At 44.7% G+C, this 12,109-nt stretch overlaps 1 protein-coding gene across 1 annotated transcript in view; it reads right to left on the bottom strand.

Moving 5' to 3' along the window:
- Positions 1-290: 290 nt before the first annotated feature.
- The window catches only part of pde11a (phosphodiesterase 11a), a 39,363-nt gene continuing 27,544 nt past the window's right edge, over positions 291-12,109 (bottom strand). The window contains exons 14-20 of the mRNA XM_027018029.2: positions 11,121-11,211; positions 9,086-9,186; positions 8,290-8,367; positions 8,085-8,148; positions 7,874-7,948; positions 6,605-6,688; positions 291-2,651 (exon numbers count right to left, since the gene is read on the bottom strand). Of these exons, the coding sequence (XP_026873830.2) occupies positions 2,469-2,651; positions 6,605-6,688; positions 7,874-7,948; positions 8,085-8,148; positions 8,290-8,367; positions 9,086-9,186; positions 11,121-11,211 (676 nt within the window). The 3' untranslated portion in view covers positions 291-2,468. The remainder of the gene's footprint in view (positions 2,652-6,604; positions 6,689-7,873; positions 7,949-8,084; positions 8,149-8,289; positions 8,368-9,085; positions 9,187-11,120; positions 11,212-12,109) is intronic.

Genomic DNA, 12,109 nt, shown 5'->3' with positions numbered 1-12,109 from the left:
TGTAGACAGTGGTCAATCATTACCCCGGTTCCTCATCTAGGAACACAGACCACACTGGAGGTTTAACAGTGGTCTGCTCGGGTTGTGTGTTTAGGACCCGACCCCCGCGTACCTATACCGTTTAACTTGCTCTGCGTTGCAGTAAAGTTTGTCCACATGGGGTCAGTGTTGAGCAAGGTCGCAGCGCATTAAAAATCTGTAACTCGGGCAAAACAAACCACAGTTACACAAACGACGCTTTTTCACCAGGCACGAAACTTACTAGCAGCACGTTTATTCGAATAGAACAATTCACATTTCCAAATAACATGCTTCAAACACATCTCCAGTTTCTGCTGTCCCCTAAACGCAAAAAGGGTTGAACCAAGGAGACGTAAGAGCGGACCGCCCGGGCGTTTACCCGGTGCAGCGGAGAACTCGTCCAATGCTGATCACTCAAAGCATAGGCCACGTTTACAAAATAAGTGACAATCATACAGAAAGAAAAACACAGAATTTCCTCCACTATGGTGCAATACCGTTACCCATGCATGCACACTAAATCAAAAGACTGATGAAATTACTTGTAAATTTCCAATATTAGAGGTAAATAACTCGGCATGTTAATTGCTACATCCAGAGTTTCCATGCAGTTAGAATTGCTCCTTTTTCAATGAGCGTGTCATTCCCTTTCCATTTCCACAGGAAGGCCCATGCTACAAAATGCGCTGCGACGCATCACAATGCAACGACACGATTTCAGACTGTAACCAGATACCGAGGGAAAGATAAAGCAGTTACACGCAAAGGAAACGGGTGTCTGATTTAAAAATAACTGTTATGATAAAACAGATTATTCAGGAAGGATTAATATGTCCAGGACACGTTCTGGTCTCAGCTACGGAATCATCCTGTGCACTTAAGATTTATGTCAAAGCGATTGTACAAAAGCATGTAAAGGCGTTCTCGATGCGATGCTTGGCGGTCCAGCTGCCGAATTAGGGAATAACAGTCGGTCTGGATTTAGCTGCACTGTAGGTCACAACCTGCACGTCGGTATCAGCGCATCTTCTGGGATGGAGGAGCATGGAATGAAGTGACTACAGGGGCCAGAGCGAATCAGCTGCAGCCTTAAACGTCTGTTATAGGGGCTGTTCTTGTCTGGGGCTCAAGCATGGTTGTTTTGGAGAGTTCATGTTTAGAACACTACTCTTTCCCCCACGAGCTGTTTCTATGTGGCCACGAATGTTGTGGAGTTCACTGTAATGATGGGCGATAGATTCGGGTCTCCAAATTACAAACACTTGGTTTGATAATGTCACATGGCTGAATGTTATCATCAAAAGAGCAGACTTATACTAAGTGGAAAAAATACATATATTTTAACAGTGTTGATGCCTCACTTTAAATTAGTTTTAGCTCTAAGAATAGCTCGTATGTGGTTTATTAATCTTCAAAAAGGCACATGATTCCGTGAATCGGACTGAACTCCCGACAGTAATGGTTATAGTTTAGAATACACAATACAAAGCCTAGTACAAACCAAACTAACCAAAGTTTTATTCCGAACCGCGACACAGTATGACTAATGTTTGGACCAAGTTTGATAAGGGAAGGTGTGAATATAGATGAACCTGCTCAGGTAAATATTCTGTGGTAATATATGGAGCTTTAATGAAGCAGCAACGTCATGGATCCAGAAGGACATCATACCGGCTGCACAGCTCTTAATGATACACACCGTAGACCATTGTGAAGCTGGAAGAACAACACATGCATCTTTCATGGAAATTGTTTTTGTTTTTGTTTTTTAAAACAAAGGCACAAAGAGCAGCACTGTTATATTTGCATTGCAAGCATTGCTATGAGCCATTAAGCTCAGCGAACCCCTGATCTGGTAATTACATTAGCTGAAAACAGAGCCCACACCTTCGTCCAAACTCGTAGTATGCAGTTCACCCCTAACTCAGCACTTCACAATATGTACAGTACAAAACAGGGAACACTCTCCCCAAACACACACACAGATATTCCTACTAAACATGATCAAAGCAACATTAAGAAAAGGTACTACGACAATATACTTGTGTAACAGTGGCAATGCTTACTAGTCATCCCTGCCAGAGCTAGATAACACAACAGGCCAGTTAAAACAGCATCTATGTTAGTATCCCAGCTTTAAAGACGCTGCCTCTTCCTGAGTCTAGAACAGAGAGAGTTCTCTGGGTGGGAAAACCGGCGCTAGATAAACGTGCACGACTCGCAGTGCGCAGCCAAACAGAAACTCTCTGTCCCGGCTGTCTGAAATCCTCACACCGAGCGACGAGAATTCATACATGCAACCTGAAGGGGGGCACTGTAAGCTCAAAGCTCCACGTCTTTGCGCCTCACAGCTGGAAGCTCGCAGCCGAGTCAAGACTCCCCGCATGCACAGTGCTGTGCTCGGCCTGCAGGTCAGAGGGCAGAGGTCGTGAGGTGCTCGTGGAGGGCTAACTCCCGGGCTTGGTGCCAATGTCGGGGTTGGCACAGCTGCAGCCGGCCACGGAGGGGCCATCGGGGTTGGCCTGCTCTTGGCTGCGCTGCCTCTTCTGGTGGAGCTCGTCCCATTTGACTCGGTTGGCCCGGATCATGTCAACCATCGGCTGCAGCTTAGGGTTCAGCTTGACCAGCGTCTGGACAAAGAAGGTGTACATCAGTTTGGAACACTGAGACGGGCAGGAAGAGACTTTACTACTTTGCTCGCAAGTAAGCAGAACCTAGGCCTGTGGGTGTGATTGAGTTTTTATGGCAGTTGTGTTTTCTGTCATTTTGCATTTCTCTTAGCCAGAAATACGTATTTAGCATACACTGCAAAGCTGTCTCCAGTCCACACAGTGCATTAATTAAGCCCAATTTCCATAGACCTTGTCTTCACAATACACACTTCAACAATTTTCACATATTCATTCTCAAGTGCACACATACACGAGACAGGACAGCATTACAAATCCCACCATTTTCACATAGTACTTATGGTGAAGCACCACAATGTTATTAACGGCCTGCTTTAACAGTAGGTGTGCAGTCGAAGCAAAACACATAAGCAAAAATATTGTCTGTCTCTGTTCCAGGTTAAAAAAATAAACACTACTCCTTGCTAATGCCAGTGAAGCAGTTTGCCAATAAGACATAAAAACGTAGAAAATACAACAGATTACTACGCTATTTCACCTCAAGCTGCTCTTTCATATATTTTACACCAAATGCAGGCATGATGTAAATTGCCACCTTCAACCACAATGCAGTCATCAGAACAGCTTCTCCATTCAGTCTTTCTAAGAGCCCAGTCAGTGTTCTCTGCATTAATGAGTCTAAACAGCCTGTGCTCAGTAATAACCCCACTGTCTCCTGTCTTCTTCACAACCCTCTCTGCCCAGGGCTGCTCATCTCCGACGGCTGTAAAAGGACTTCATTTGGCTTTATGACTGATCTTTCTTCTAATATGACTTTAAATTGCTGGATGTCCATTGCAGCAGATGCACAAGAGACCCATGTAGGGCTCATGGCTCATGCCAGCTTGGCTCTGCTGTGCAAGCAGCACAGCCACAAACGAGCCCACCAACAACTGTTCGGTAGTTTGGGTGGACTGCTGTTTTATTTATTTATTTATTTTTGTGGGCAGTCGAGCTTATATTATGCAATTCTGTGTTCCACAGTTATGGTGCTTTTCTGTAATGAACAGGTGGTTGGGGGGGGGGGGGCATCTTGTGTGCACATGTGCTACGTAGTCAAACCTGTTCGGTTTGGCATGCTGCTTGTGAGAAGAACGCCGAGAAACTGAGAGAAATCCATTTGAGTGGCTCGTCGAAAGACGTGAGGGGGGGTTAACTGGAGCCTAACAGTCACCATTAGCTCCTCGCCAGCCTCAGCAGACACAGCGAGCTCGCGCACCACGAAGAGCAGAGAGAAAAACGAGCAGCCGCGTTCCCGCGCACGACTGCTGTTGCGTCTCGCCTGGCTGCTGGGCAGGAGGGCAGCAGACGCCCACGGCCCGTTAGACCGGCCCGTTAGACCGGCCCGTTAGACCGGCGGAGACTCCGGCACACCCTGCAGGGTTAAGCCCCGGTGGGCTTTGTGTAGAGATCCGAGTCTCTCAGCTGCTGCCTGCGTACCAGCCTGTTATTCAGTCTTTAGCTTCCCGTTACTACCTGTAACTGATATTAGTTACTGAGTGGTTCAGAAATAGGATGGGCCTTGTTCAGTAACTGCTTTGTCTGTTCTTTCACTAATTCATTCAATAAATCTTCAAACTGTCACATGTTAGGGTTTTTTTAGGTTCAAGTCATAGAACAGGTTGTATTCAGTTTATCCTACAGCACTGCTTAAGGCACACACGTGTTTGTTGAATGAGTGCTATTTTCTTTCTCAGTGCAAGTTAGGGAGTCCTGTAGTTATGACTGCTGCACATTAGCATTCAGCACAGTTACTCAACACGGGCGGGAGGGGTCTTGGCTTTGAAGATGGAGTTATGTAACATTAGATTAATATTCAACATCACTGGGAGAGGCCAGAGAGAGAAGACAGAGAGAGAGAGACAGAGAGAGAGAGAGAGAGATGAGGGATTTTCTTCCACTCCACTACATCTCTGAACTACCTGCTCTTGCTGGTCCCAACACTGATTAAATGGCTGCAGTCTTTAGGTGGATAGACAGAATCCTCTCCTGTTTTTTGACTTCATGTTTATTATAAATCTGAGCTTAGTTTAGAGGCAGCAGAAGAATTTACGAAACAGAGATAGAAATACGATGCATTCTCAGTCAACTTTTTCACAAGTGCTGCTGCACTCAGACTCAAGACAAGTCATGAAGTCGAAAAACTGTGCTTTTCACTTATGAAATGAGTCAACCCTGACAGACCGACAGACCATAATGACTGAGGAACCATTAGAGTGCTGGCTGAGTGAACACCGACTACTTAGAAGCACCTGAACACATGAAAAACAGCGGCAGCAGGGTAATTGGGAAGAGGCTGGCCTTCCCAGTCACGCATCATTACATGCACGCCATCATTCCCAGTGCTAGGAAACTGCAAAAACAGTAACAGAAAAGTCACGGTGCGTCACTGGCTGTGAAGGAACGTTCAGCGGCCTGATGGCCCCCAGAGACCCCTGGAGGCAGGCGCCAAGGCTTTCCCTCTACTTCACGGCCGCGGGGTGAACCACAGCAGTCTGGGGGATGGGACGGAGGCTTCCTGCTGACGCTCGGACGAGTGGAGCAGCAGAAGCGTCTCCCGCGCTCTGTGAAATTAATCACCGCACTTAATCCCGTTAGATTAACGAGCGTGGCGCTCTGATCAACCCCAAATGAAAGACATGATATGTGGTGCTAGCGTAAATGACGTAAGTAACGAACCTCATTACTGGTATGTCACGGCTGACGGCAGCCCAGAAAGCTATAGATGCATTTAATATCTTCATTTTATGAATATTTGAGCACACATTATAACATAATGCCACTCGTGGTTGGTGTGTTAACAACAAATATGAAAGGGACAGAGCAACTTTGTTATTTTATAATAAGAATGATTTTGCAGCTACATTAGAATGTAAATTGCCTGGCGCTACCCTACTCAAATTACCACATCAGTAAACCCTGCTGTGAAAAAAATGGAAGATCAGCAGCACTCCAACAACCTCTTCAGAGTAGACAAATGTACAACACAATCGCTTCTGCACTAGGGCACTCTGTGATTTCTCACTCTCTCTCTCTCTCTCTCTCTCTCTCTCTCTCTCTCTCTCTCTCTCTCTCATTATCTCTCTCTATTTTTGTTCTTGTAAAGTTCCCACGGAGCTGTGTGACGATTAATTGGTAACTGGAATGCATCTCCCACTGCTTACAGCAGGGGGCGCCATTTATTTTAACGCTACTGGATTTCTGCTGTAGTTTATGTTTCCCGGCTTGCAGCTAATTTGTCTAATTTGTACATGTGATATATAATGTCAGTCTTTACTTGGTATGAAGACTGAGATGACAAAAGGAAAAAACAAAAAACAAACAAAACAAAAAACCAAACAACAACGGACCCGTGAGTTTAAAATTACAATAACAATCAACATTTGCGTGCTTGTCATATGACAGTTTTCGGCCATTTTCTCATCTCCTTCATTTCTGATGAATGCACATTGTTCCTTGTGCCTTCCATGACAAAAGACTCTTATGTAATTACGTTCACACTAGAGCAGCTAAGGCCCTCTCTCCCACACACAACAGCCAATCACACGTCTGCTCAGACAAGACTTTGCCAAAGGCTGGCCCACTCCGTGAGGTGTCGTCACAAGTCTGAACACTTGTAATGGCAGGCAGTGTGCGCTCTCAGTCATCACAGGCTGCTGAGAGTCATGCACGGTGGAACTGGGAGCTGCTACTTTTCAAACTGCTATGATAAAAGTGGGGGGAGAAATCAATGAAAAAAAAAACGAATTTCTCACTGAGCATGTCAACTCCCAGATACGTTCCTCGTTTGTTAAAAGGCAGTGTTCCAGTGTGTTAGGTCTCTTTTTATGATGGCATCACCTTGCTTTTGAAAGTGTGTGTATGCGTGTGTCTATGTGTGTGTCCACTGGCGATGTGTTGTTGGACATCTTTACCTCGTACAGAGGAGCACAGATACCATCAATCCATTCCAGCTGTAAACTTGGAAGTTCGTCTTTCCGGTTACGGTCAAAGATTGCCTGGAAAACACACACATTAAAACTGCTTTCTACAAGTAACAGTCAGCAACGTTAGCTGGCCAATGCAGAGCCAAGGTACAACCCCAAGGTGAGAATGTAGTTCACTGCGATTTTGCCCCATAGTTTCACTCCAGTACCAACTGTAATACAAGCGAAGATTACAAGCATTAGATGACACTAGATGGTACTTCTTTTCAAAATAAGGGACCTCATGCCAAAGCGCCTCAGCAGGCCAGAAAAGATGAGATGACAGTCTGACTTTAACAAATCCCTTCACTTCTAACATTATTACTGACAGGTGAAAGCTGATTTTATGAGTAAGAATATGTTTAAGAATGGATTTGGCAATATTGCTGCTTATGATTTAAGTTTTTCCATTTTTGATTGGTACATTCTCTACATAGTTTTCTTCTTAGTGCACTGAGTTTTGGGTATAATGAGAGAATAGGAGAGAAAGTTCAACAGTGTTCATTAAGTGCCGTTTCTGAGGGTAGCAGCTCAGTTCAGTGTTTTGTGTGTGTGTGTGTGTGTGTGTGTGTGTGTGTGTGTGTGTGTTTACAGCATGGTACCACTAAAAGCAGGCTATGGCGGTGAGATACATCGCTGACTAAGGCGCTGTAACTGAGTATATAACGCAGGACGCCCCTGCGCCTGTTACTAAAGACGTTACTGTGGCACTAAACCTGAGGCTAGCCGCACTTCAGAGAGAAAGGCAATGTGTCCGGCTCGGATTACACATGGGGCTATAATTTCTTGTGGGGTTTGGGGGGTGGGCGGATAGCACACAAAAGCATCTAAGCTTCAAAGCCCTGGAGTGTGAAGCGCTGTCTCATTCACCAACGTGCCCCCTCTCGCTTCTAATTAAGAAAGAGCATGATTGAGAATATCGACAAAAAAGAAGCTTTTGACTTTTTGCTTTGCTGTGGTCTGTGCAAACGTGCCTGTGTGTTTGCTAGGGATTCTGGGTAAGAGTGAAAAGCCCTCATTAAGGCTGCGCTTTGTTCAGTGACCATAGTGACAGGTGCACACGCACGCAGTGTGAGAGACTCTGCATTCTGTTAAAGCAGTCACAGACGACCACGCGCTGCATCCCTGCCGCTCATCCTCACGCTCCGCAAATGTTGTGAATGAACTTTCTGCGTGGAGATGTGTCTGCGGCCATGGAGCCGGGCGAGCGGCACGCACCGAGGGAGTCAGCTTCAGCTCCGATCGCTCCCGGTCTCCCTGCTCGAAGAACTCGCTGGTGACCAGCTCAGCTACCTGCAGGAGTACGAACAGACATACACATGCACACATGTGCACACAGGCATACACGCGTGTGTGGACGAGCCGAGGTTACATTACTAAAGTTGACATTGTTCTAGGTCAGAGATGACATGAATGATTGGGCGCCTGCCTTGTGAGAGGTCTCCCAGGGCTTGGTTACAGCTCCCAAATCACATGCCGTCATCAACATCGACCTAAGACACATGGAGCAATTGCATCAGCACTGCGTATCGTTACCACACGTCCATTAACTGTGCCAGCTGTAATAGTGAACATTAGGGCGCACAGGTGTTATAAAGAATCCTACTGGGTGTAATCGGGTGTCAGGGACTCACCTGAACATATCTCTGTGCTCTTTCACATTCCAGTTGTATTCTCCTTTTTTGACCAGCTCAAAGAAACTGCTTCTATTCCTGTGAAAAGTACACAGGCATTAAAATATATGACGGCACTGTTATCTCTGTCAAACCAGCAATGTGGACTGGCACCACCTGCATTTCATTTTAATTTTTAAAAACAGTATTTTTACTATAGTTTTATTGTATACAGAACACACAGTGTATCTAGGAGAGTCCATCTAGAAACTAAACAAAAATGATGTATACATATTTATGTTTACCTTTATTAATCCACTGACAGGGTAGAGTAGTAGCTCATAATGTAATAATTCTATTATTATATGCATTTCATTTTCCTGAGCAAGTGTCTTCAAGACATTTCTGCAGCTTCACGTTTCACCACTTGGATATGGGTGAAATTCCTGCTAATTTCTGCCCGTGCGATACATTTCCCACATGCACATGATTACAGTGCGCTGACATCGGCATCTTTGAGGCCATTTGTTTATCTTTGATCCAGAATCCATTATAGCTTTTGAAGCCTGTGCGTGCAAACATTTTTAACAGTACACCCTGCAATCACAAGGGGGCAGTAGAGACTCAAGAAACATTAAATTCCCCACATTCCAACTCAATCACATCTTACACAACCTGTTCTGATTCTTCACGGCACTGTTGCTCTTAAACGTATAAAAGAGAGCAGAAAATATTAAATTAAATGTTATAGTCTTTATGTAGAGGATTTTGCAGTGTGTGTGCGTGTGTTCATCATTTTAGGCACAGCAGCACTCACTCAAAATACAGTGTAAGGTCTGTAGCCAGGATGGATTGTTTCAGCAGCTGCATCAGGTCTCCGTAGTCCCGTGACGACAGGTTGGAGAATATGTTATGTCCCTGGAAAGAGACACAAGCAATGATCAGCGGCTTCTGAAGAACCGCAACAGATCACTTGGTGCTGGTGATCAAATCTACCGGTGACTTTTCTCTGCATTTTACTGTGTTTTAATTAGAATGGGTGGTTGTCCTGGGCTGCTCCTGGAGACTCGTAGTCTGCTTGAGGATGTGTGTGTAAACTATGACTCCAGACTGCCTCCACCACAACAACAGTGTTGGACCAGAACGGCCAGCTATTGGTGCAGAGCCTGTGCAGGTGGCATGACTGCTGGAGGCAGACACACACACACACACACACACACACACACACACACACACACACACACACAGATGGTAGGGCACAAACCAGCCTTGTACTGGTAGACACTATCCTGGTGGACTTGCATAGTGTTTACACTGCATAATGCATAATCTGAATTAGTGTGTCAGTAACTAGATATTGTGCATAAATAAGACACTGCTTGACAAGCCATGTTGTTGCATCTCTATTTATGGTGATGTCATTGTTTAGTATGATTTGATCATATATCACTGCTCCAGTTATGGTTTAACACACACTGCTCACAAGTACTGAGTCTTAATTATACACTCAATTCCTTTGTTGTAATAAACTAATCTTTTCTAGCCGAGTTAAAAACATGAATCATTTACAGGGGACACACAGCACAAAGCATTGCCTCAGTTTCTCTGCAGTAAGGAACTTCTGAATGTCTTTGGTCTTCTAAGTAGCTCGAGTCTCTCGTAAAACATAAAACGATGTGCACTTTAAGCACTTCTGAACAATTTCTAGTGGGGACATCTGTAGGCCCATTATGGCACAACCGTGGAGTGGGTAATGTGGACTGAAGGCCTCATCTCACTCTCTCTAAACAAAACATCTACTGAGACACAGAAAAAGCAATAAAGATGACTCACCATGTCATATTACTTTGGCTGCTTGATTGCTCTAAATCTTTATGGCCCAGTTTCCCAGTCCAACATTAGACCTAAACCCAGACTGAAAAGGACTTTTTAATGGTGAACCATTGCTGATCACTCACTTCAATTTAGACTTAATCCATGCCCAAGAAACCGAGGTCCCAGACCCATGTCCCAGGTCAGGCACATCCAAGCAAACATTCATAAACACCAACAATTTTTTTCTTTTTGAACATGAAAATGAATGCCAACAAAATGGCAGGATATCAACGGATACCAGAACGTGATTTGCCGGCACACATGAATCAAAAGATTTACTGTGTATCTCTTCCAATTTGCACACAATTGCTATGGAGCCATAAGACAAAATACAATTTAAAATACATTATAGAACATATCAGAGGAGATATGTAGGAGTCAAAGAGCATACGTGGCAATAGCACTAGGGGTCCAATCTTCACTGCAGCAGTTTGAATGAAGATAAAGGTTCCCATCTGGTCTACTCACTACTGCAAAATTATCATGAGGAGACCAACCAAACTGTTATAAGGATGCTTAACTCCAGTAGCTACTAGTGGAGGGTCAACAATAAATGGCAGTCCCGAGAGATTAAAATATGTACCAGGTTAATCTGGTTTGGCAGATGTGCTGCTAGACATTGTCGTGTGAAAAGTGCATTCAACTTGAAATCACTTTCTTCTCTTAAAGCCCATTTATCCATCCCTCTCTCCCTCTCGTTCTTTCGCGCCATTTCTCCATGACCTAGCCCACCTCTAATTACCCACTTGCACAAATAGAGACACACCTGTCTGTCCTCGTTAAAAGTAATTCATTTTCCATAATTATATTGATTCCTGCACTGCTGTGTTGCCTTTTCTAATCCCATGCTGATTCAGAGGCGAGCTGCACAAAGACAGCACTGCGGTCAGCTATCAGTTTCATTATTAAAGCAAGACACCCGTGTCTTATTAGCGCATCAATCTGCGCTGTGTGTGTGTGCGCGCGTGTGACCCTACCTCACTCTGCAGTATCATGACAGCGTGGTTGAAGTGGTGGTGTTCCAGTGTGGCTGAGGTCCCGTAGAGGAGAGACAGAGCAGAGCCTGTCCTGAGAGGAACGGAGAGATCAGAGGGAGAGAGGTGCATGTTAATATACTCGTGCTGCCCCAGACCAGGCGCTTTTACGGGGTGCCACCAGGGGAGATATACGATAAGTGCAGTTGAGAGCAGGCAAGTGTCTGCAAGATGGAACAGAGTTGAGTGTGCAGTTGGGCATGCTTACTGATTGCTCTGACACAGGTGTGTTTACCGATTGCTCTGACTCATTAGGTGTGTTTACTGATCGCCCTGTCTCAGGTGTTTGCTGATTGCTCTGACTCATTAGGTGTGTTTACTGATCGCTCTGACTCAGTTAGGTGTTTGCTGATTGCTCTGACTCATTAGATGTGTTTACTGAACGTTCTGATTCATTAGGTGTGTTTACTGAATGCTGACTCAATTAGGTGTTTACTGATTGCTCTGACTCATTTGGTGTGTTTACTGATCGCTCTGACTCAGTTAGGTGTTTCCTGATTGCTCTGATTCATTAGGTTTGTTTACTGAATGTTTTGATTCATTAGGTGTGTTTACTGAATGCTCTGACTCAATTAGGTGTTTACTGATTGCTCTGACTCATTTGGTGTGTTTACTGATCGCTCTGACTCAGTTAGGTGTTTGCTGATTGCTCTGACTCATTAGGTGTCTTTACTGAATGCTTATCCAGAGTTCTCTCTCTTATGCAACAGCACTTTGGCAAGGTCTTGCTCTCTTTGCTAAAGCTAGATATTTAGCAAACTACACACACATGCCCACCTACCCACCACTGGTGAGTGTATAATACTGGGCTGAGTGATGTTAAGTTTCAGGGTTTAGCCTTAGGCATGAGTTTTTGACTTTGGTAATTTAATCTTAGGGATTATACTTATAATATCCCCAAGAACAAGACTTGGATGCAGTGCTGAAGGATT

This window comes from Electrophorus electricus, chromosome 2 (assembly GCF_013358815.1).
Source record: "Electrophorus electricus isolate fEleEle1 chromosome 2, fEleEle1.pri, whole genome shotgun sequence".
NCBI lineage: Eukaryota > Metazoa > Chordata > Actinopteri > Gymnotiformes > Gymnotidae > Electrophorus > Electrophorus electricus.
Note: the sequence above shows the minus strand (reverse complement) of the source record. Positions and strands in the feature narration are given on the sequence as shown.